Below are 27,153 nucleotides of genomic sequence, written 5' to 3'. Positions count from 1 at the left end.
TGTGTGGTCAAAGATACTGTCTTCCATCTGTCCAGTTCACACCTGCTCCACACATACACACACACACACACACACAAACAAAAGAACTATGTAATCGGTTTCTAGTGTATCCTTCAGAGTTGAGGCATATCACAAGCAGATATAAATGTATTTTATCCTTCTACATTTACAAAAAGTATCAGAATATATACTTACCTAGCACCTTGCCTTTTTCCTTTATATTATTAATACATAAAATTATATAAACTACAATGATTATTTTCATATCTTTACATAGATAGCACCCTTTTCCTTTGCTTTTACAGCTACATGATTTTCCATTTTATGGTGTTAGCATAATTTATTCACTTTATCCCATACTCGTCAAAATTTGGGTTGTTTCCAGTTTGAGGAATAATAATGCTGTGAAGAATAGCCTTTTATAAATATTATTTTGCTCATGTGCAAATATTTTTGTAGGTTAAATTCTGAGAAGTGAAATTTCTAGGTTGTATGACTTTGCGATTTTTATTGATATTGTCAAATTGCCATCCGGGAGAACACTATGTAAGACTCCTCCCTCTTTCACTCCCTAGCTGTCAACCATGCTAACAGAATATGTTCTCAAACTTAGGGATTTTTGCCTTTCTACTAGGTTTATATAAAAGGCAAGGGGGTAGGTATTGCCATACAGTTTTATATATATTTCTCTTAGGAGCAATGTTGAGCATCTTTTTATATATTTAGGACCAATTCACATTTCTTTTTCTGTGATTGTTTTTTCATATCCTTTTGCTTATTTTTTGTGTTAGATTTTAGGTTTTTGCTTATTGTTTTAGGAGCCATTTATATATAAAAGAAATCAACTTTTTACCTGTAATTTGATTTGAATGTACTTTTTCCAAATTTATCATAATTTCTATTTATATTGTTATTCCTTTCTCCTGTATGTAATTTTTTCTACCATGAAGTCTAATTTTAATGAGTATTTTATAAATGAGTCTCACCTTTACAAATGAGCCCCTTTAACAAAACAATGATTAAACATCAACTGTGCTAAATTCTGATGTCATAAAAGTGAAGAATAGTTCCTGCGCTTATTGATCTCAAAACTTACAGGTGTAGAGACCATTTAGGGAAACATGTTTATCTGTTTCTTGTCTATTTTATTTGTTTTAGAAGGGGTAAGGTAGTGTCTAGGCCCTAGGAAAAAAAGTATGAATAAGGTTAGTTTTGCCTATAAGGAGAGTACAGTCTAATGGGAACACAGAGTTTGTGAGGCTTTATAACAAAATTTATGTGACTGGAAGCACTACTTTCCCCAGTTGTTACTCTTCTTTTTAAGAGTTTTTCTTAGGCCTGGTGCAGTAGCTCACGTCTGTAATCCTAGCATTCTGGGAGACAGAAGCGAGGAGGATCTCTTGAGCTCAGGAGTTCAAGAGCAGCCTGAGCCCTGAACAAGAGTGATACCCCATCTCTACTAAAAATAGAAAAAATTAGCCATGTGTGCCATGCCTGTAGTTACAGCTACTCAAGAGGCTGAAGCAGGCGGATTGCTTAAGCCCAGGTGTTTGAGGTTGCAGTGAGCTAGGCCGACACCATGGCACTCTAGCCTGGGCGACAGAGCGAGACTCTGTCTCAAAAAACTTGTTTGTATGTTTTCTTATATAAACTTTATAATTGGCTTATTTCCAAAAGAAAAAAAAAATGTTGGCATTTTTATTGGGATCTAATTGAGGCCCGATAACTTTCTTTTTGTAAAAATTTTTTTTTGTCTTCTTCATTAAGGTCTTTATTCTTAGATTTAAAAAACATCATTTTAAGTGGACTTTTCCCTCTTCATTGTATCTTCAAACATGTTTATAAATACTGAAGGCATTTAGTATGTTAAAATCATGAAATATTGAATACCAAATAACTATCAGATTTATATGAGGCATAGGCATTTAACACAGAGATTCCAGTTTGTTTTTCATTCTTTAGTTACTAGTATATAAAAATACATTATAATGTGATCTCATCTATGACTTCTGTCACATGATAGCAAGGCTTTATGGTGCTGTACTGAGATTAATAGTGTACATTTATTTAAAATTGGTTTTTCTATGCTATGTAAATAGAATAATTTGCTTTGATAAGTCTTTTAGTAGAACCATTCATTCTATCTTTATAATTTTGTCATTTGGAATAAAAGTTTTACTTTAATTATGCACTTATTATTGTATTACTGAAAGTATGTAAAAATAGGTATCTGAATGATGAAGCAAATTTTTTTTGACACAGCATCAGGCCAGTAGAGGGCTCTCCAAGTCAGTCTGCAAGGACAGATAAAAAGATCTGGAAGGATATGGAAAAAGGGTTGTAAAAAATATTTAGAAGGATTTTGAATTATGCGCAGAAGTGTTATTGAGAAATTTGATTTTAAAAGTTAAGGGATATTCATAAAAGGAAATAACAAGGAAAATCCTAAATACTATATGGGTATGATAGATATATAAGATAAACTTTTATCAGTAGGTAGATATATAGAGAGAACTAATAAAATGTCAAGGATTAGAAAAAACAACAGATAAGGTGAAATATTTCTTTAGCAACAAAATTTTTACCTTGGATCCATGAACAACTTTATTTTTTGTGCCCAGCATTTTGTTTATGCATATTTTTCTGGTCCATAGTTTGTTCTTCCTAATTCTATAGCACATTAGACAAAGAAAATTAGGCTTTTAATATTCTTTATATTCTAGAGTAAAGTCAATTAGTAAAATAAAAATAACATTCTTCTATGAATTTATACATGAAAGGCATATTCTTGAGAAAGTACTTCCATTTGCCTGTTAAAAACTTGTACTATCCTTACAATTATTTGACCTAAGAGGTAAATGTCACTTAGTCTTATAGGTAGAGAGTGAGAACCATGTCTTTATCCTAAAACCCAAAATTTCCTAAATAGTTTTAGTGGTAGAATTGGTAGAACCAAAGAGTGGTTTATATTTATAGTACACCAAAATTTCCATCTGTGGTTAATAGGTCTCCATGGAAAAAACAAAATGTGAAGGACACTTTTTCATTTTGTTAAGTAAAGAAGAAAGAGGTTTCTTCTTTCTGTATATACGTGTGCTTTGGAAAGACCAACCAAGTAATATTGAGTAATATGAAACTTTCTAAGCTTTACTGATGCATCATTTGTTTTTTTTTTCTTTCCATTTTATCCTTTTATCCTCATTTATATCATTTTTTCCCCTATTTTTCCTTCATCTATTTTTTCTGCCACCAACTCCTTTGGTTCTAATGAACATTTAATAAATGAGTCCCACCTTTACAAATGAGCCTGTTCAATAAAACATTAAACATCTAATGTATTAAATACTGGGGCTGCATAAGTGAAGAACAGTTTCTGCTTTTGTGATGGATCTCAAAGTCCACAGAGGGAGACTATATCAAAAACAAGTTTATCCATTTCCTTAAAAATTATTTTTCTTCACTATGGATTAGGTCATTTAGGCTCTAGTAATATAAATGTGAATAAAGTTGGTTTTGCCCTCAAAGAATGTGTAGTCTAATGGTGAACACAGACAAACAGCAGATAATTGCAGAATGTTAGAGGTGCCCGAAATGTTATATATGAAGTGTTTTGGGAACCCCTTCTACAAACATATAAATTAGTCTCAAAGGTCAGATCAGGCTTCCTATAGCAAGGGATATCTAATCTGAGAACCTGAGAAACTAAATTAATTTAGTCAGGTGAAAGGGGTAGGAATAGCGCTTGAGGCATAATGTGCAGCATGCAAAGAGACCCAAAGGAATGAAGGGAACTAATGCATTTGGAAAACTACAAATTATTCTGTATAGATGAAGCATAACATGAGAGTGGGGTAGTTGTAAGAGATGTGGGTGAAGAGGTAAGCAGGGGCCATCAGAGGTATCCATCTGTTCCAGGTTTGCTTAGGATTGCCCCAGTTTGTGCCTGTTATACTAAAATAATTATTAATAGCACCCCCTGTCACTTTCCAAAGTATGCTAGTTTGTTTACTCCAATGGTATAATAGACACTGGATTTAAGGTAGACTGAGGCAGGAAAACCAGTCAGGAAGCTATCTCAATAGTCCAAAAGTTAAATTAACACCTTTATTTAAACCTTTAATTTTAAAACAGTGGTGGTCAGGGTGAGAAAAAGTGACCCTTAGACACCTGTGCAATCAAGCATGGCAAATGGGCCAGATTTAGTGACTTATTTAATGTGATGAGTAGGAGAATGATTGCCTGGTTTCATTCAGCTATTGATGGAGACAATTGATTGATTTATAGTGTTAGTGACCGTGAGAGAGGCTACATTAGGAATAGATTTAGAGGAGAAAAATAATGAATTAAACTTATCAATTGTAAATTTGTGGTTGAGATGAAGAATGATGCAGGTCTAGGTGCCTGGGATAAGACAATTAGGTGTTAACTCTGTGGTTGTTGAAGCCTTGGGCATGCCCAGATGTTCTAGGGAATGTTCGTGCAATGAGAGGAAAATGAGATCCAGAATTAAAGATGGGGAACAGCAGTATCTTAGAAGGTGGTAGAAGAGCACAACTTGTGAAGGAGCATGGGGAGCGTTGTAATAGAAATGAAGGGAAAAAAGGATTCTTCCACAGAGAGGGAATACGTGTATGAAACTCAGAGAAAGCAGATAAAGACTGAAAAGATGTTATTAAATGTAGAAATTAAAAACATTGTGGCCTTAGACTTTTCTCTTTCTGTGTGCTTAATTTCACAGAGCTTCAACTGCAACTTGTTTTGCTTCAAAACACATTTCTGTGATGCAAATTTGTTCATACACAATTAGTAAATAGAAGAATGATGTCACTATAGTTTTCAAGTCTCATTGGTTCATATGTGCTTTGCTTTTTATTTATTTATTTTTTTTGGTAAAGGCAAAGCATGTTAGAAGAATAGTGTGAATAAAATTAGAATCTTTGGCCAGCAAGGAAAAATGTTTAGAGTCACCTACGACATTGGCAGCAGAAGCCCTTTCAAGCTTCATCATAAGAAAATTGTAAAAGAATACCTCCACATGGGCGCTTTTCCTTGAGAGGTGTCCTTCCTACTTTAGTGACTTTCACTTCATAGCAGGTTATGTTGCTTCCACCCACCTGCATGGCAGTCCCTGTATCATAGCGTTCTACCTCTATCATCCCAATACTCACCAGACCTGCTCTAATTAAAATGACACCAGCATTCCACGACAATGTTGAAAAGCATTATTAGTAAGAGAAACATCCTTGCCTTCTTCCTGATCTTAGTGGGAAAGCTTTGACTTGCTTAGCATTAAATATGATATTAGCTATAGATTTTTTATAGATGTTCTTTATCAAGTTGAGGAAACTACCTTCTATTCCCAGTTTGCTCTGAGTTTTTAATCATGAATAGGTGTTGGATTTTCACAAATGCATTTTCTGCATATGTTGACACGATCATGTGATATTTTTTTCCTTTAGCTTGTTGATGTGATGGTGTACATTGATTTTCAAATGTTGAACCAGGCTTGTATACCTGGGATATAGTCCACTTGGTTGTGATGATTAGTTCTATTTATACATTATGGGATTTGATTTGCTGATATTTTGTTGAGGATTTTTGCATCTATGTTTATTAGAAATAATGGTCTATAGTTTGCTTGTAGTGTTTTTGTCTCATTTTGGTTTTAAGGTAATGCTGTCCTCATAGAATGAGTAAGAAAGTATTATCTCTGCTTCTGTGTTCTAGATGAGATTGTAAAGAATGGATATAATTTCTTCCTTAAATGTTTGAATTCACCAGTGAACCCATTTGAGCCTGGTGCTTTCTGTTTTGGAAGGTTATTAATTATTGATTTAATTTCTTTAACAGACATAAGCCTATTCATATTGTCTCTTCTTTATGTGAGTTTTGGCAGATTGTGTTTTTCAAGGAATTATTCCATTTTGTTGATGTTATCAAATTTTGTGGGCATAGAAGAGTTCATAATATTCCTTTATTATCCTTTTAATGTCCATGGTATCTAGTGGTGTTCTCTCTTTCATTTCTGATATTAATAATTTGTATCTTCTCTCTTTTTTCTTAGCCTGGTTAGAGGCTTATTGGTTTTATTGATTGTTTCAAAGAAACATCTTTTGGTTTTGTTGATTTTTTTTCTGTTCATTTTTTTCAATTTCATGAATTTCTAGTCTAATTTTTATTATTTCTTTTGTTCTGCTTGCTTTAAATTCAATTATGTCTAATTTTTCTAGTTTTCTCTACTTTTTCTAGTTTCCTAGGGTGGAGGCTTAGATGATTGATTTTAGATCTTTCATGCCAATATATGCATTGAATGCCATAAATTTCTAACACTTCCTTCACTGGATACCACAAATTTTGATAAATTACATTTTCCTGTTCCTTTAGTAGACAATATTCTTGAATTTCTCTTGAGATGTCCTCGTTAACCCATGTATTATTTAGCAGTATGTTGTTTAATCTCTAAGTATTTAGGGGATTTTTTGGCTATCTTCCTGTTTTTGATTTCTAGTTTACTTCCATTATGGTCTGAAAGCAGACATTAGATGATTTCTTATCTTTTAAATTTTTTAAGGTGTGTTTTGTGACCCAGAATGTTCTCTGCCTTGGTGAATGTTCCAAGTGAGCTTGAAGAGAATGTGTAATACTGCTTTTGGATGAGTAGTCTATAGATGTCAATTAAATCTAATTGATTGATGAAGCTGTTGAGATCAACTATGTCCTTACTGACTTTCTGCCTGCTGGATCTGCCCATTTTTGACAGAGGACTGTTAAAATCTCCAACTATTATATTGGATTTATCTATTTCCCCTTGTTCTGTCAGTTTTTGTCTCATATATTTTGATGCTTTGTTGTTAAATAATACACCCTAAGTATTGTTAAAAATACACCTTCTTAGAATATTGACCCCTTTGTCATTATGTAATGTCCCTCTTTATCCCTGACAACTTTCCTTGCTCTGAAGTCTGCTTTCTCTGAAATTAATATATAGCTACTTCCACTTTCTTCTGAGTAGTGCTAATATCTTATATCTTCTTTATTCTTTTACTTTGTATCCATATGTGTCTTTATATTTAATCTATATTTCTTGTAGAGAATGTATAGTTGGGTTTTGTTTTTGATCCCCTCTCACAATCTTTATCTTTTAATTGGTGCATTTAGACTATTGATGTTCAGTGATTATGGATATAGTTGGATTAATATCTACTATAGTTGTTAATGTTTTTTATTTGTTCTTTTTCCTTTGTCTTCCATACTTTTTCTGTCTTTTGTAATTTTAATTGAACATTTTATGTGAATCCATTTTTCTCTTTTTATTTTGTTTGTTTGTTTTGTAGTGATAATGTCTTGCTCTGTCACCCGGGCTGGATGACAGTGGCATGATCATAGTCTCACTACAGCCTGAAACTCCTGTCCTCAAGCAATTGTCCTATCTCAGCCTCCTGAGCAGATAGGACTGCAGGTGTGCACCGCCATGCCTACCTGATATATTTTTATTTTTATGTTTATTTTTATTTTTAGTAGAGACAGAGCCTCGCTATGTTGCCCAGGTTGGTCTTAAACTCCTGGCCTCAAGTGATCCTCTTGCCTTGGCCTCCCAAAGTGCTGGGATTACAGGCATGAGCCTCTTTTTATCATAGCATTTATATTTCTCTTTTTACTTTATTTAGTGATTAGCCTAGAATTTGCATATACATTACAACTTATCAAGTCTACTGTCAAATAACCTTATACCACTTCACAGGTAGTGCAAGTACCTTATCATAACAAAATGCTCCTAAATCTTCCATCTTCCTTCTCATCCATTGTATCATTGTCATTCATTTTACTTATACAATAAGCATACGTAAGCATCTGTGTACACACACACGCACACACACACACACACACGCACGCATACATTGTTGCTGCTATTTCCAACAAACTTACTTAGATAAATTAAGAATAAGAAAAATAAAGGTTTTAATTTTATCTTCACTTATTCCTTCTCTGATGCTCTTCCTTTCTTTATGTAGACCTGAGTTTCTGACCTATATCATTTCCCTTCTCTCTGAAGAACTTCTTTTAACATTTCTTGCAAGGTAGATCTACTAACAACAAAATCCTTCAATTTCTGTTTGCCTTTATTTCTCCTTCACTTTTAAAGGATAATTTTGCAGGATACAGATTTGTGGTTTTATTTTCTCAACAGAGAAAATATTTCACTCCACTCTCATCTTGTTTGTATGGTTTCTGAGGAGAAGTTGGATATAATTCTGATCTTTGTTCCTCTATAAGTAAGTTTTTCCCCCTCTGGTTTCTTTCAGGATTTTTTTCTTTATCTTTGATTTTCTGATATTTATATATGATATGCCTGGGTATGGTTTTTTTGGCATTTGTCTTGTTTGGTGTTTTCTGACCTTCCTGATCTGTGGTATGGTGTCTGACATTAATTTGGGGAAATTCTCAGTCATCATTGCTTCAAATAGAGCTTATTTTTCTTTCTCTCTTTTTCTCCTAATGGTATTACCAATACTCACAGTTATACTTTTTGTAGTTGGTCCACAGTTCTTGGATGTTCTGTTATTTTTTTTTAAGTCTTTTTTCTCTTTATTTTTCAGTTTTGGAAGTTTCTGTTGTCACATCCTCAAACTCAGAGATTCTTTCCTCAGCTGGGGTCAGTCTACTAATGAGCCCATCAAAGGCATTCTTCATTTCTGTTAGTGTTTTTGATCTTTTGCACTTCTTTTTTATTCTTTCCTAAAATTTCTATCTCTGTACTTACGTTATCTGTCTGTTCTTACCATGTTGTCTATATTTACTATTAAAGCCTTTATCATATTAGTTACAGTTTTAAAAAATTCCTGGTTTGCCTAGGTAAAGAATTTATCAAGAAGACCCCAAGGGCAGTCACAGCAACAACAAAAATAAATAAATGGGACTTAATTAAAGTAAAAAGCTTCTACACAGCCAAGGAAACAATCAACAGAGCAAATAACCTACAGAATGGGAGAAAATATTCACATGCTATACATCCAATAAAGGGGTAATTATTACCAGAATCTACAAAGAACTCAAGCAAATCAGCAAGAAAAAATCAAACAATCTCATGAAAAAGTGGGCAAAAACATGAACAGAAGCTTTTCAAAAGAAGATATACTAATGGCCAATAAACATGTGAAGAAATGCTCAACATCACTAATCATCAGAGAAATGCAAATCAAAACCACAATAAACTATCACCTAATGCCAGTGAGAATGGCTTTTATCAAAAAGTCCCAAAACAATAGATACTGGCATGGATGTGGAGAGAAAGGAACACTTACACACTGTTGGTGGGATTGCAAACTAGTGCAACCTCTATGGAAAATAGTATGGAGATTCCTCAAAGACCTAAAAGTAGGCCTACCATTTGATCCAGCAATCGCACTACTGGGTATTTACCCAGAGGAAAAAAAGTCATTTTATCAAAAAGACAATTGCACTTGAATATTTGTTGCAGCACAGTTCATAATCACAAAGATGTGGAATCAACCCAAGTGCCCATAAATTCATGAGTAGATTAATAAAATGTGGTATATGTATGCCATGGAGTACTATTCAGCCATAAAAAATGAATTAATACCTTTTGCAACAATCTGGATGGAACTGGAGACCATCCTCATAAGTGAAGTACTGCAAGAATGGAAAAGCAAATACCACATGTACTCACTATTAAATTGGAACTAACTGATCAGCACTCATGCACACAGATGGAAGTAAAACTCAACAGAAATCATGCAGGTGGGAGGGCGGAGGAGGGGTTGGGTGAAATAATACCTATCAGGTACAAGGTACACTATCTGGGTGATGGGAATACTTATAACTTTGACTCAAGCAATACAAAAGCAACCCATGTAACCAAAACATTTGTACCCCTGTAATATTCTGAAATTAAAATAAATTCCTGGTTTGATAATTCTGACATTTTTGCAATATCTGACTCTATACCTTAGGCTTGTTCATTCTCTTCAAACTGTGTTTTGCTTTTTTATAAAGTGTCTTCTAATATTTTGTTGAAAGTGGACGTGATGGTCCTGGATTTAGTAAGTGTGGTAAATAGGCCTTTAGTAATGTAGTAGTAAAGTGTCGGGGAGGGGCAAATATTCTATAATCCTATGATTAGTTCTCCATCTTTTGGTGAGCAACCCTGGATTGTGAACTTCACAGTTTTCTCAGATTTTTTTGTTCATCACCTTTAGGTCGGACAGGATGGCTGGAAGAGGCTAGAGTTGGTATTTCCCTTACTCCACATGGAAAGCTAGAGGGAGCTTGATTTGTGTATTTCCCTCCTCTATGTGGAAGGCTAGAGTTGGCTAGAGTTGGGTATTTCCTTTCCCCAGCTAGGTTTAGCTCTGATAAAATCCCAGCAGTTTTGACTCTGGTAAAATAGTTTCTCCTTAAGTAGTCATTTTTAAGAACAACAAAATGCTCTGGAATATTTTTAAATGATTTCTTTTCCTGTTCTCCTACCAGAAACTGGAGGGGATTTTTCTCTGATTGTTATTACAAGGATTTTGTAGAACTCCTAAAGGTAAAACTCAAAGTGTGGGGGTCCCCCTTTGACTGGGTCCCCATGGAATTTTTAACTTTGATATTTGTCCACTCTGATACCCTAGCAATACATCAATTACAGTTAAGGTTTTCCTACCTCGTTGGTTTACATGGAGTCTTCTGCTTGTAGATGATTCTCTGGATCCACCTGTCTCTTTCTCCAATTTTGGAGGCAGCAGTTTGCCCTGTGCCTTCACTGCTCTGACAGGTTCTATAAGAGATGTTGATATTTTAGTTTGTTCAGCTTTTTATTCTTTTTAGAATAGATTGGCCACTTCTAATCTCCTTACAGGCTGGACTGGAAACTGGAAGTCTGTATTAACTTTTTACAGTTTCCTAGCCTAGCCATTGTCCTGAGTTCTAGATCTACCTCTCTAACTGCACGTTGTTCATCTCTACATGCATGTTCAACTGGAATCACAATATCAATAGGCTCTAATTAAAAGTAAGTATATCTGCTTAAACCTCTTCTTCCATATAATCTAGTTAACCTCTGCTCAAAATATAATCTTTCATATTACTTAGGCTCAAAATCTCAAACTATGGTTATCTTTAACATTTATTGTACATTCACATTTTTTTCAATTTTCTCTAAATTCTCTCTGCTTCCAGAGTTTCTTTGTTCTGTTCTCAGTGCTTTATTTCAGCTCCTTATGTCTTTTCAACTAAATTGGTTAGAATAATTTCTTCAATTGGTACATCCATATCCATTCTCAGTGTCCTCTAGTTTATCTTGTCTACTGCCTCCAGTTTTGTCACTTTTATTCTTGCACTCTCTTGTCCCTTTACCTCTCTTCTCTTCCCTTTCATCAAAACTTACTGAGAGTCTAGGCAGTAGGCTAAATGCCAGGGAGTACAGAGATTTACAAATTAGAGTTCACACTCCTCTTAAGTCATGTTACTCTTTTCCTCTAAAACCATCACTGTCTTCCCATTGCCTACAAATTAAGGTTGAACTCTGAACGTTGGGATTCTACAGTAAGGTCCCGACTTGGGTTTTTAAATTTCCCCTTTAGTAGCTTATAAACATACCATGATACTCTCTGCATAAACAGAAATGAATACTTTCTGCATATATTGTCTTTTATGTTTATTTAATGCTCTTTCTAGACTGCTTTTCTTCCTTTCTCCATTCTTGTCAGAATCCCGTTTTTCATAATCTGTCTCAAAAGCCACCTCCCCAGTAAAGCCTTTTTCCTCATTCGCTCAATGTCTTCATTTATCCTCCCCTCTCCCAATACTTTGTACTTCACATGGTTTTTATTTGGCTACCATACAATATTGTGTCCTATGTTATAATTATCTAAAGGGTTCCCTTATGCCTGTGATTAAAATTTGAGTTCATAAAGGGCAGGGCCTGAGTCTGCCATCTTTGAAATACCCTGCATGTGATAAATGCTATTTATGTAATTATTAAATTGCATTCCCACCTTTTGGGAAAGTATCAGTTATTCAAGGCTTAGTTCAAGTTCACTTCTGTAACACTTTCCCATAGCTACTACACACTACAGCTAGCTTAGCACTTAGTTCTTCTTTCTTTTATTTTTCTTTCTTTTTTTTTTTGGAGGGGGGTCTTTTTTGTGTCTGTGGTACTTCCAAGGTCCAAGGTGGGATCTTGTTTTATTAAATGTAGAATCCTTAGGACCTGGCACAATGCCTACCACATGCATGTAGTAAATAATCTGTTGAATAAATAGAAAAATAATATCTTTCCTTTTTTTTCCCCACAATGCTTTGTTTATATTGCTTATAGCACTATCACATTCTGATTTGTTTGAGGGAGTATTTGTATTTCCTGTCCTCCCTTCTAGGTTTTAATCCTGCAAGGCAAATGGGAGGGAGAAGATCTTTCCCTTCAAAAGAATTTTCATCAAAGCCTTTCTCATAGAAGCAATAATACATTTATTCATTCAGCAATTATTTTTTGAGCACTTATTTTGTGCCAGACATTGCTCTTGGCAATAGGAATATCGAGCACCTTAAGATGCACAAAAATCCATAATTTTGTGGACCTTACTTTCTAGTTAGGGAAACATTCTACTAATGCTTATTGAATTTAATATTAGCTGGAAATGATTGCCTGTGAAGGAATTTTTCTTTAGTTTTTATTTATTTCCATAGAACTTTTACTTCTATATAATGAAGGCATATGATGTACTATTTACATTTCTAGGTATACTTTAAAACCAAATAATAACTGCCTTTCATTAAGCTTCTGCTATGTGCTAAGAACCTAAATACCTTATTCTTTAAAATATCCTACAAAGTAGGCTTTATTATTTCTGTTTTATTGATTAGAAAAACAAGGAGTGGACATGGTAAGTAATTTGCTTTAATCATAGTACTTAATTAGGAAACAAAAGACCTGGGATTTAAGTCAAGGTCTGTCTGTTGCGAAAGCCTCTAGTACCCTTTGTACTATGTCTCATTTCCAATTTCTTTCCATTTGTTCAAGACAAGTAATCTTTTAAAGTCTTACTTGCTTTGTTTTCCTTTTCCAATAGCCACAGTATGAGAACACTTCACTCCAGTCTCCATTTTCAGAGGAATCAGTGTCCCATTCCCAGCAAGAGGAACTTGAGCAAAAACTTGCATCTACTGAGAAAGAAGTTTTACAGCTCAATGGGTTTCTCAGACAAAGAATAGGCCAATTTAGTGAAGAGAAGAAGAAATTGGAGGAAAAGGTAGGTATTTTTAATAAAGTTGTATTAGGTCAAGAATATTTCTTCAACATATTGTTTGTCTGTCATTTACCCTGTGCCAGGTGTCATACCAGCTTACACAACTATATGGAAGTGATTAATTTTTTAGTAACTTTTGAGAAACCCTGTGCTATCTGCAAAAATCCAAGGATTTCTTTGAGGGATAAAAATACTCCTATATATTATGTCTTTCTAACTAATAGTTGCCTATACCAATAACTGTTCTCCTTTTTATCGTGGAGAAAATGGAATGGAGTCTATCATTACATTTTTCTGTCATGTTTGACATAAAGTGTTAGTAAATTAAATGAAGCTGGTCTACCTTTCATAGTGATGTGACTTCAAGTTATTAAGCTAAAGCCCCTGATTCAAAATAAGTAGCTAAAAGCCGAATACACATATATATATGTACATCACATATATATACACGTACACATATATATACAAAATTTATTTGATCTTTCTGCTTTTATTAAAAGTATTTTCACATATTTCATCTCATTCCATTATAGTGTCTTTAAAGAACAAGTAAAACCTGTGCTAGCCCTAATTTATTGAAGAGACACAGATCTGTGAGCTGCTACTTAGTGGCAGAATTGGTTTTAGACTTCTCTTTTGATATACCCAGCTTATTATTCTATTAAGTGAGCCTTCCATTCAAGTGGTCTTGGATCAGGTCACCATGATTTCTTCAGGCAGGTTTGGCACTATAAATAGAGAACTTGACATCTTTGTGTGTGTACGTATATGCACATGAGTTGAAATTTTTATTTTCTAAAACTGGCAAAAATTTTACATGATCTATCTCAGCCACCTGATATCTTTTATCTTGGTTAACTTGAAAGAACTTAAATATTTATTTCTTATTTCTTTTCTTTATTTTGGGGTCTTCATACAGTACCAGAATCTGAGGGAGCAAGGAGATTATGTACTCATTGGTCAGACACATGTGGGAGGAATATCTGAATGTGTCACTGTGGCATATGCAGCATCATCCATGGTGCCTGACATATTGAATAAATATATAAATTCTTTTGAGTAATTTTTGTAAAGGAGGGGAAAACAATGAGATAGCCACAAATAAAGGGCTAAGGAAACAGCAGTTGCAGAGAGAGAGAGCAAAGATGTCAGAACGGGTGAATGGTGGAGCATGCATAGAGAGAGAGAGAAAGATAAAAGATGTCAGAGTGGGTGCATGGTGGAGCATGCATGTCTTTCCCTAACAGACATAGGGAAAGGTTGATAACAGATACCAGTGTGGCAGAGTTATTTTTGGAAAAGAAGAGGAATAGCTTCTCTGTGAGTGAAGCAATTAAGAATAGAAAGATATATACCAGGGAAACTTGAGGAGAGGGGATGAATGTAAAGGATAGAGTTTGTGTCAGATCACATGAGATGGCTTGTGTTCCTGAAGGAAGTGCATAGACTAGAAAGTAGGCTCATTGATAACAGATCAACTATTAACTATATAGCACTTTGGGCCCACATGAGACTGGATTGCATTGTTTCCTTCTGCATTTACTCTCCAAAATCGTAATTATGACTGATTCTGTGACAGAAAAACATTTAATGTGGTAACAATAATAGTGGAAGTTACCCTTTGATGACCTCTTTCTTTTAGGAGCCAGACATGTTAATGTACATTAAGTGCATTTTCTCATTTAATTCTAATCTTCACAAAGACCCTGTGAGTATATACTGAACCCCCCCTTTTAAAAAAATAAGAAAAAATATGGGACAAGTAAAAAAAAGGTAAAGTTCAAGGTAATTTAACTCTACAGCTTATGCTTTGGTTCTAATAATAATGACTTATAAAAAAATTTAGAGGGAAACATTTTCTCACTAACTTATTTTGTTCTAATCATTGTATTTAAAATGAAGAAAAATAACTGTTTGTAAATCTGTTCTGAAACATGGCCCTCCTATTACCTTCTAGGATTGGTATCAATATTACATCATACTTCTTTGAAAGGCAAAAATTAATCATTTACATACAAAATAGAGAAGATTTATCAGTGATGCCTCATTTACCTGAAGGAAATTCATGTAGTTTAGACGTTAGTAATCTCTGTCAGTCTGAAACAACACAAAACTTGGCAGTTACCAAAAAAAGAGAAACACAAAGAACTTCTCATGGTGAGCAGAGCTGAAAAAACCCAGGACCGCAATAATTATATGTGATCAACAAATAACTGAGTTGGTGTCCAGTAAGAGAATGTTGACAGGAATTGGTGATCAAGGGCAGCAAGCTTAATATGTGACATCAAAGAAGACAGTTGACCAACCAAAAGAAAAAGAGGAAAGCTAGGATATCTTTGCATGCAGACAGCATGGCCAGTCTATTCCAGTTGCTGCTTTTTGAGGCACCATTGTGCCATATTTAAACAATTGAGTGTAAATTAGAGAGTATTTAGTAAAAATAGGCTAGTTAATCCTGTTTACTCTTGTAACTTATAGGGTCATTTGCTAAGGCAAGAGCAGGCTTGGTTGATTGGGAATCCAAGCATAGCCGGTTGCTGGAGAATTTATGAGAACCTGCCAACGAGTTGTATGGACGAAGTGAAGGAACACTGACTTTCAGTCTGACCATCTAGATTTAAATTCCAACTCTGACTGTCTGACCTGTCATTAAGAAACTAAAGATCTCTGGGCCTCAGATTTTAAAATGGAATTGTGTTATATGGTCACCACCAGTGCCAACATTGTGTTTTTTCATTTCTTCGTTTTGATCACAGGTTAAACTGTAACACTAGCACACTCACCTTTAATCCTAAGAAAGCCCCAATAAATAATAGGATTTATTTGTCTTATCAGTATTACTCCTTACTCAAGGTAATAAATAGATCCTAATGTCATTGATGAAATGAATACCTGAAATGAGATGTGATAATTTTTCCAAATGAAGTTGTTTTAATAAAAGTTATTATACATTTGAACTGAAAGAAATTAGATGAGGTATGCAAGAAACTAGACTGTGGACAAGTGTTAGCTTTAATAAAATTTGAAGAAGTTATCTATTATAATATTAATTACCATTAGTTATTTCCCAGGTGAACATGGGAAAAGGCTGTAAAATATTTTAAGAGCATTAAACATTTGGAAGGGTGGGAATTTAAAGTAAATGTGAGTGTGGAGTTTACTTTTTAGACAACTATTTTTGTACACATTTTGTTTTTAATTGATCTTAAGTGTATGAGATGTGAAAGTTAAATATGGTATATTTCAGGTGGTAAGGTGAAAAAAATTAGTGCATAAAAGTCTGATGTTCAGCCTGTATAAATTGGGATCTACTAGAATCCTGTAGCATTTATGTTCTATAGTAGGTGTTCAATTAGCATATTTCATCAATCCTAAAATGACATCAATGGTAAGCCATCTTTATTTTATGGTTTTTAGAAAGAAAATATGCTGCAAATTCAATTATGACCCAGTGCCTTAACAGTAGTCTTGCTTGAGGTATAAGTTGGTCTCACTAGTCCTTTATCTGTCCCTAAATATTTGGTGCATTCTCCTGGATATAGTTGCAAGCAATTCCTTTGCAAGTCTGTTATTAAAAAAATAGTTGTAGTTACTTGTAGGTATCTTACTTTCTTAGTTCACATAAAGCATTTGGATATAGCTGTACAAAAAATAAGTTATTGGAGTCATTTCTTCAGAGATGAATACTTGCTTCACTGATTTCAAAATTATACCCTGAAGCTTTATTTCTGTGCCTTTCTTGGTACCCAATAACTTTTTCAGTACCAAATTATAATGTAACATTTTTGAAGCATTTTAAACATAATTTAAACTTAACACATAGGTTCAACATGTACAGAACAATATTTAAATGACAAAGATATGAACAGCCTTGACCAAATTTGCATATGTACAGGCAAGAAAAACTACATCATTACTGCCTCCTGGCTGACTGCAACTTATAGTATGCCATCAGTTGTAAAAGTAAACAAATAGTTCCAAAACTCTTGATTTCAGTGATAATGAAAATTTGAAAAAGATGTGAATCTTAGAATGAAATAAGATAAGTCTTAATTGAGTTGCTGGTGGTCTTCACTGTAATCTAGAACTGTTGGTGAATTCAATGATGCCTAAGATTGGAATGTTGGTTTTCTTATTTTGTTTAATGAGTCAAAACTACTGAAGATTCATAATTGCCTTCTTTAGCTTAAAACCAGAGATAGATACATCAGTAGCCTGAAAAAGAAATGCCAGAAGGAATCTGAACAAAACAAAGAAAAGCAGAGAAGAATTGAGACCTTGGAAAAGTATCTGGCTGATCTTCCAACTCTAGATGATGTACAGAGTCAGAGTCTACAGGTAACATGAAATAAAAGCTCATCTTTAAGTGAAAACATGTGATTTTAAGTTGACTCTTTAGAAATTTGGCTTGTTATGGGGCATCTACCCAAAAGTACAAAAGACATTTTATAAAAAAGACATCTGCACTTGAATGTTTATAGCAGCATAATTCACAATTGCAAAGATGTGGAAACAACCCAAGTGCCCATCAATACATGAGTGGATTAATAAAATGTGGTATATGTATACCATGGAGTACTACTCAGCTATAAGAAATAGTGGTGATATAGCGCCTCTTGTATTTTGCTGGATAGAGCTAGAACCCACTCTACTAAGTGAAGTATCCCAAGAATGGAAAAAGAAGCACCACATGTACTCACCATCAAATTGGTTTCACTGATCATCACCTAAGAGCACATTTAGGAATAACATTAATCGGGTGTCGGGCAGATGTGGGGAGGGGAGGGGATGGGTGTATACATACATAATGAATGCAATGCGCACCGTCTAGGGGATGGGCACGCTTGAAGCTCTGATTTGAGGGGGACAAGGACAATATATGTAACCTAAACTTTTGTACCCCCATAATATGTTGAAATTTAAAAAAAAAAGAAATTTGGCTTGTTGTAAATTAAATCTATGTGTTTACTTGATGTTTGTAGGATTTAACTTTAGTCAGAAACTTTATCTAAGCATGAATAAATAAATAGATCTTTCTTATTGTCGATTAATATGTAATTGCCCTCCTAATGATCCTGTGTGGTAACTCTTTAGCTTCACATTCTACTATAAAAGATAGTTTCTAAACCAGTCTGACAACCCCTGCCTCATACACACACATGCATGCACCCCAGGTCTGACTTTTCCCAGTATTCTCTGGGATTTACCAAAGCTCAACAAGACCTTTTGTTGACTGTCTTTCTAGATATTTATTTTCTTCATTCTTCTTAACCTTTCTTTCCATAAATTCTTTCTTATACCTTGATATGTGACCTCCTGTTCACTGCTCTGACTTCTCTTCTGACTATTTTCCTTTCTTTATAATACCTCATCCAAAGTCTTTCTACTAACTCTGGTGAGGCCTACTTTCTTGAAACCTTTATTTATAAATACATTAAATCTATTCTTCAGTCTCTTCCCAAAGTCTTCCTAATTCAGTGGTTCTTAGCCTTGACACTATTGACATTTGGGGAAAGATAATTTTTTGTTATAGGGATTTGCTGTATGCATTGAAGGATGCACATTTCTGTGTTAGCATTTCTGACCTCTGCCTACTAGATGCCAACAGTGGTGTTCCTTCCCCTCTGTCCCAAACCAAAAATGTCCCCTGAGGGCAAAATCACCCCAAGTTGAGAATCATTAGTCTAATCCATGGAGTGTCATTATTCTGCATAATTTAAGACATGTATAGCATTCTCTGTTTATATTAATTTAAAGTTGTAAATTAATTATATTAAAGTTGTAAAACCAAGAGAGGTTAGTCAAGAAGGAACTTAAGGACCACAGGAGGTTGCATGAACAGGAACAGAGAGCAATATAGATTAAAAAACATGAGATCATACCACCTTACACCCATAAGGATGGCTAATTAAGGATCTTGAACAGATGTTTGTATACCCATGTTTATAACAGCATTATTAACAATAGCCAAAAGGGGAAAGGAGTCCAAATTGTTCATGGATGTATGAATGGATAAACAAAACATGGTATATACATACAATGGAATATTATTTAGGCTTAAAAAGGAAAGAAGTTCTAACACATGCTATAATATGGATTAAGCTGGAGGACATTTTGCTAAGCAAAATAAGCCTGTCTGAAAAAGACAAATTACTGTGATTCCATTTATATGAGGTACTGGTAGTCAAATCATAGAGACAGAAAATAGAAGGGTGGTTGCCATGGGATGGAGAGAGGGATGGGTGGGGAGTTGTTTAATGGGCGTGGAGTTTCAATTAGGCAAGATGAAGAGTTCCGGAGAGTAGTTGCACGACAACGTGGAAGTACTTAACATTACTAAACTGTACACTTGAAATGGTTACGATGGTAAATTTTATGTTATGTATACACACACGCGCACCAAAATTAAAAATGAAATTTAAAGAAATAAAAAAACAAGATAAACCTTTCTCGGTCTTCTAGAAATGTCTAACTCCAGTCTCTTTTTCATAGTCCTATTCTCCCAACTGCCTTCCACACAAAGGAGATGATGTTAAGTACTCTAGCTAAAATGAAGATAGTGCAGTATTCAGCTATGTCTATTAATCCTTGAAAACACAGTAACAATTTCTGATAGAAACATATTTTAACATCCCATGTGTTATGAACTGTAAAAAATTTCTTCTTAGTTGCAGGTTCTAGAAGAAAAAAATAAGAATTTGCAAGAGACTTTGATAGCTACAGAAAAACAGCTTGAAGAGATAAAAAAACAGTATCAAGATAAAGAGGCGCAGTTAATATGCCAGAAAAAGAAAGAAAAGGAGTTAGTAACTACCGTTCAGAGGTAAGAAAACTTTCAGAATCCTTTTATGTTATTTTAAAGTTATTCATGTCTTTCATAAAGCATTTCACTTAAAATACGTTAATTTATAGTTATTACTTTATTATTCCCTTTTCTTAAAGATGTACTATAAGTTGAGTATCCTTTATTCAGAATGCTTGTGACCAGAAGTGTTTTGGATTTCATATTTCTTTGGATTTCAGAATATTTGCAGAATACTTACCTACTGGGCATCCCTAATCAGACAGTCCAAAATGCTCCAGTGGTCATTTATTTTGAGCATCACATCCATGCTAAAAAGTTTCAGATTTTGGAGCATTTCAGGTTTGGATTTTCAGATTAGATTGCTCAATCTGTATTAAGAACCAGAGCTATAATTTCATTGAAACAATTTGTCTCATCTCAGTTGTAATTTAACATTTCAAGGCAACATACCAACGTCTTGCCAAAGATTCTAGATGAGAACATAAAAAAAACACACATATAGATGGAGACTGAAAATATTAATACAAACCCTTTATCCAATGGCTTGTCAAAAAAATAAGTAAAAGTTCTAAGTAACAAAAAAAGGGCTAGCAAAATACTCAAACTGCACTCCTTAATAGGGTATGTCCAAGTGAAGTAATTGGCTCCCATTCACCTTACTGCGAGTAGAGTAACAGGTATGGCAGATTTGCTATATACCTTCTAGATTTACTCACGTATCTTGCCTCATGGGATTACTCTGTTTTAAATTAATACAGTTAAAATTACAGTGAATATCATTTTTTATATTCAGTTTCCGTATTTAACCATGGAAATGGATTCCTAAAAAACCTAGAAAATTATTTTATATGCATCAACGTGGATTTTCTCTTTTGTAAAACAAACCTTAATATTATCAACTATAAATAGATAAAACTATCCTGAAGAATAAGACAACAAACAACAAAAAACTAAATATAAGAAATACATACTTCATGCTTATGTCTATTGTGCAACTCTGTGTATTCTCAGCTTTTAAATCAAAATTCATCTGATTGCATGTTAATTCCATATTAATATTGCTTTACCACTGCTTTCAACGTCTTAAGTATGCCTGGTCTACTTTTTTCCCTTGGATTTCAATGCAGAAAATCTCTGATGTGTGGGACAATTGAATCTTCAGTGTTCCTGATCTCAGCTCCAAAAAAATATATCATATACTTTTGATTCTGTCTTTTTCTCCTATTTTCGCTTTGTTGCTCTTGAATTTCCCTTTTTATAACTCTACATCTCATACCCTATTCTCTAGTCTCAAAAGAGTCTCCCGATCTCCACTAATTCAGCCATACAACTTTTTCTTCATCTTTATTGATAAAATGAAAATAGATAATGTATCTGTTCTGTCTTATAGAGCATTATGATCATAAATTAAGCTGTGTTATTTTAAGAACAGTATTGGCAACACCTGAGAATAATTTGAATGTTGTTTTGTTCCATTATGTGCTTTTACATATTTATAGGACTATAAATTTTTTAAAGACTTTCTCTTTTATTAGGTTTTTGGAGAACACTTATTATTCTTGATTTTGAATGATTTAGTATAGTGTATTTTAGAAAACATTTTCCATTTTTAAACTTCATCTTGATGGTCTCTGAGATGGTATCATTCCAGAGAATTTCTCTTTCAAATAGATATAAAGAACCAAAGGAGTTCTGTAATTCTTCAATACTTGTATAGCTGTGGTGTCATTTGATTTTGGGGATAGGATAGGGATGATATCTCAGTCTCCTCAGCTTTATAAAATAATATTCCTTAATTTCCAAAAGAACGTCAGATGTATATGTGACTATGAATTGTATCATTACGTTTATCTGTTTTATATAATATTTCTAAGCTTCCTGCTTTATGAATATTTAACTTTTATAATTTATAAATATAATAAGAAAGGCTTTCCACTAGAAGTGAGAATTAAAGTTAAATATGTGGGTGGGATCCTTAATAATGCAATAGTAGGTAACCTCTGCTGTTCAAGAGAGTTACTACTTTTTGAAGTGAGCATACTACATAACCTGAAAATGTATACATGAAAATAACTGTTTGATATTTTGACGTGACAGAGTACATTTTCCCCTCTTCATAGCTGGCTCATTTTTTTTTATTTGAAAGACTTTAATATTTTTAATTTATTTTATTTGTCTTGAAGTGTTATAAATGCATGGAAGTAGTATCTTGACACTGAATTGATTAATAAAACTTAAACTGAAATCAAAATAATTTGTCTTTCCCTTTAAACTGAAAAAGTAAATACTTATGACAAGTAGCAATACAATACATTGGTAATACATAAAAATGTCTCTGGTGCCATTATTAATAAGCACATCTGAGGCCCTCATTGTATCATCTAGGATTGTCAGTTCTCTGTCCATGGTCTAGATTTGGCATTTCTTCTTTTTTTTGGAAGAGAGAGAAGGCACAGTTTAGCCATAATACTTGAAAGGAGAAAAATAATGAAAATACCAAAACCCAAATTATGAGAAGTTTCTTTTAGTACTTTGCAACTCTTGAGTATGATTACAAGCTAACGTAAAACTATTCCTAGGTTTCTTGCTGCTATTGTTTTGGTTTTGGTTTGGTCATTACATTAAAAATATGTTTCCTTTTAACCCAAACATTACTATACTTCCTTTCTCAAAGCCCCATTATTCTTTATTTTAATCTAAAAGAGGAGCTTCCTTTTGTTGTTTCCTCTTGTAAAATGCAACTCTGTTCCATGGATAGCATGAGAAACTATTGGGTAAAGTTATAAATAGAGTGGATTGTTGCTCTTATTAATGAAAGAGAAATGTAATTATGCTTATTTACGCAACAACTATCCTTGTAAGTAAATTTTTCCTGAGTGTAGAAAATGGACAAAAGACGTGTATCCATATTTTAAGGCTCCCTACCACAATTATCTTAATCAAGGAACTCTCTTCTTTCAGGGGAAAGAGAAAGAACAGGAGTTAGATTGCACAGCTTCATTGGGGCCTAAGTATGCCACATGCTAAGGAACTCTGGACTCTGGTCTCAAATTTGCCATTTCTGAAAAGATGATCAGCATCTACATAATTATGGACCCTTCTTGTATAAAATATAGACACATATTCATATACTACTCTGTTGCTTTTGATTATTGCTTGATTAAAAATATTACAGACCCTAAAAATGGACATCATTTATGTTGAAGTGATCTATCAAAATCAGCAAATAGAGCTTATTTTCTTCATTTGATTGTGTCTTTTGAAAAGTTTGCAACAAAAAGTAGAAAGATGTCTTGAAGATGGAATCCGCCTTCCCATGTTAGATGCAAAACAGCTTCAGAATGAAAATGATAATCTCAGAGAACAAAATGAGACTGCTAATAAGGTCAGTAGTTACCCCTGATAATAAACAGGAAATCTATACTGTGTGGATATGTGTGTGTAGATATATAATTTATAGTTAATTTATGTGATTTATATTTTTATTATTTAATAGCTTATGGAATTTTAATTTGAATGTTTTTATTTGGAAAGAAAATAGCAATTTAAACAAATTTAAATAATTTAAATTTAGATAAAAGCCAAAATAAAAGGATATCTTGTTCCTCCTTAAATTACTCAAAGTCTATCTCAAAGTTATTATAAATTGCGTAGAGAAAAGTTTTACCAAGAACAGTTTTATATGTGTGTGATGTAAATCATAAGGCTCCTTTGTATGAATACTTTCTTAAAAGTAAAAGACCCTTTTCAAAAATAAATTCATCATTCTCTGTGCTTTGTTTTCTTAGAATATTGGTACTTTTAAAAAGCAATGGAAAAAAATTATTCAGACTAATTTATTTCCTGTGTTTTAGATAATAGACAGTCAACAGGATGAGATTGACAGAATGATTTTAGAAATTCAGGTAAGGAATATTTTGCACTTATTTTAAGTTAGCTATATGCAGATTTACTCTTAATGGTTACATCACCTAAAAATATTAAGATATATATTTGTATCAAAAGATAATAATAGCACTTGAGGTAAAGTTGCAAATTCTTTAATATTAAATCTTCTAATTTTTTTTATAAAGAAAATGCTATTTGGTAAATTAATTCTTCAAAAACTTGTGAAGATTGTTCTCTATTCCTTGTCTCTCCCTCTCTTTTTTATTGGGGGTAGCCTGTCTCCACTACTGAGAACACATTTGGTTAAGGTCATGAGTGATATAATAATAAGAGAAGGTGGACTGTTTTTAATCCACATATTATTTGGTCTTTATACAGTTCTCATCTGGAAACATATCCACAGCTCCACTCTGTTCATCATAAGATCCCTTCCCTCTATCAGATTCTCTTCAGTTTTATAATGAGTTCTATTTTTCTGCCCTACCCCTTAAATATTGATATCCTGCAAGCATATCTCTGTCCCCTCCCTTGTATCCTGATTGATAACTGCCTAACATTAAGATCCCTATTATCACTCTGTTTTCTCCTAACTGGTTTTCTTTATCTTCTAATGATGCTTCCACCCCACCCCCCATTGTCTCAGTTCTACAGGGTGTCCCCAAAGTCACCATACATAGGGAAAATGGGAAATTGTAGCTAAATGTACCTTTATTTAAAAAATATTCATTACAAAATTTTTCCTTTGTATGGAGACTTTTGGGACACCCCGTATAATGCTGTTTAGGTGATGCTTCTCAAGTGTAGAAGTAATCCTGTGCCTCCCTATTATCTGTGGGAAAAATTCCTAAATTTTAAGCATGGCATTCCCATAATTTGCTTTTATACTCCCTTTCCACCTCCCTACCCTCAAGACATACATACCATGCTTATGCAAGTACATACATACTGTACATGTGCATACACATATGGTGCCTCAGTAAATTTCAGAGCTTGTAGTTTACCAAAAAGTACCTATATTCTTCTGAATGCTCATTTGACAAGTATTGACTCAGCTTTCAGGATTCTGCAGAAACTTTTCTATAAAACCTGGAAATATCTTCTCTACCTTTTAGGGAGAATTGACCCTCACCCCTATTAACTTTACTCCACCTCCTAATAACTGTGTATATTACTCTTTCTGTATTATCAAACTATAACACTTTATTTTTATATTCATATCTTTACCTTCTGAGTTTCTTGAGAGTAGAGGCTATGATATCTCATCTGCAGATCTAGATCTTTACAGAGTGCCTGACTCATAAAACACAACCCCAAATTTGGGAATTAAATGGATTTTCATTCTTTTATTTATTTGTCAGATAATTACTGATCCCCTGCCTATATGCCAGGCACAGTTCTTGGCACTGGGGATTCATCAGTGAACAAAACAAGCCCCTGGCCATTCTGGTGGGGTGAGTTGGAGAAAATGGAAAACCAATATGATGCCAGGTGCTGTGAAGAAAAAATTGCTATAATTAATAAAAAATACTGTTAAAAAATTAAGTAGGATAGAGGGTGGTGACAGAGAGTGCTGCATTTGATAGAGTGGTCATGACATTTTTCCTGAGGAGATAATATATGAACAGAGATTTGAATGAAAGTATGTAGGGGAAGAGCATTCCAGGCAAAGGGAGCATCAAATGCCCTGAATGCGCCTGCTGTACTCTAAGACCAGCAAGAAGTCTGTTAACCCAGAGTGCAGGGATTGTGAGGCAGAGAGGGGAGAAGTGATGGTGGAAAGTAGCCTGGGACCAGATCACGAAGGGGCATATGTCTTTGTATTTTATTCTAAGTGTGATGGAGCCATTGGACAAATTTTGCTGAAAAATTTTTAGTTCTATACTTACTAATTCTAATATTACTTCTTAAAAAAGAAGTAAAAATTATCGTAAATGGTTTGTGTGTCAGAATTATGAATAGTCTGCTTTGATTGTATTTTTACTGTATTAAGTGATTTATCAATTTAAGTAAACACCAATCTGATTTAACAAATGTAGGAGCCTGATGGATTGATTCACAGAGTTTATAATCTCTATTGTGTATTCCTACAAACATAACTTCAGTTGTTCCATCAGCCATTAAAATCCCAAGATTGTTAGATTCCCTCAGCCACTGTTATCTGACTTCCTCTCATAGACCATAATGAAAGGAATTTCTATTCCACTTGGTAACATTTTCCAAGAAATAAATCTAATAAAATTTATTTTAATCTAAATTAAGGACAATCATCACATGAACTTTGGCATTGAAACTTTGTTGATAAGATTTTATCACATACTATCTCTCACATTATAGGTGTTCAATATATATTTGTATTAATTGAAATGCACATTTTTCCCATTTGTGTTTGCATATTAATACAATTTACTCCTACACATTAACCAAGTCTTTAGTCACATGTAAATATGTCATGACCATATATAAATGAATATGTAGAAGAATATGTAATTATGCCATCTGTTCCTTGATCCTAAAATGCTTGAGCAAATGTGATTCTTTTATCTCTCAAACAACTTAAGAGAATTGAAATAAAATTAATGGGATGCATTTATTTTCAAATATTTGGGCCCAGACAGTATACTTGTTAATTCTGTTGTCTTATCTTTTGAAGCATGGCTATCATTTTTTTTTTCTTTTTTGATCTTTGCATCTCTTTTACCCATTCTGACCATCTAGGTCTATAGATCTAGAGACACAGAGATCTGTAGGTATAGATCACAGAGACAGACAATATATGTTGATAGCTGGCCAATTTAGCTATATTTATCAAGATGTTATTTGAATGGCAAAGTACAGATGGAGACAAATATGATTCACATACTGAGAAAATTCTTTCCTTAACTCTTCTTTAAACTCAGGTCCTTTTTTGGCCCCTTAAAGTTGAAGAAGCTAGGTTTTCTTTTTGTTTGCATTTGGTGGACTGTGATGTCCTTTTTGTAAAAGTTGTGTTCCCTGTAAAAACCTGAAAATTTTGCCTATTCTGAAAAAAGAACACTAATTATTTCCCTTGCATTGGAAATCCTTAAGAATACTTTGGGTTGAAAAAGTATTCTTATTGCTTTGCACTGCAGTTAATGGGCATAATTAATGTGCATATTATCAAGTTGATAAGCCTAGTAGAGCATTTCATTTCAAGTACTAATTCTTTAAAGCAGCCTAGTTTTTCCTCTT

The 27,153-nt window shown here is 33.7% G+C and overlaps 1 protein-coding gene across 1 annotated transcript in view; it reads left to right on the top strand.

Moving 5' to 3' along the window:
* The window catches only part of CEP85L (centrosomal protein 85 like), a 108,930-nt gene that overhangs the window by 67,674 nt on the left and 14,103 nt on the right, over window positions 1–27,153 (top strand). Inside the window, exons 6-10 of the mRNA XM_069488392.1 lie at window positions 13,074–13,253; window positions 17,436–17,588; window positions 19,919–20,073; window positions 23,323–23,440; window positions 23,910–23,960. Coding sequence (XP_069344493.1) covers window positions 13,074–13,253; window positions 17,436–17,588; window positions 19,919–20,073; window positions 23,323–23,440; window positions 23,910–23,960 — 657 coding nt within the window. The remainder of the gene's footprint in view (window positions 1–13,073; window positions 13,254–17,435; window positions 17,589–19,918; window positions 20,074–23,322; window positions 23,441–23,909; window positions 23,961–27,153) is intronic.

The sequence above is a fragment of the Eulemur rufifrons genome, chromosome 15 (assembly GCF_041146395.1).
Source record: "Eulemur rufifrons isolate Redbay chromosome 15, OSU_ERuf_1, whole genome shotgun sequence".
Lineage (NCBI taxonomy): Eukaryota > Metazoa > Chordata > Mammalia > Primates > Lemuridae > Eulemur > Eulemur rufifrons.
The sequence above is the reverse complement of the archived record's forward strand: the minus strand, read 5'-3'. Positions and strand labels throughout refer to the sequence as shown.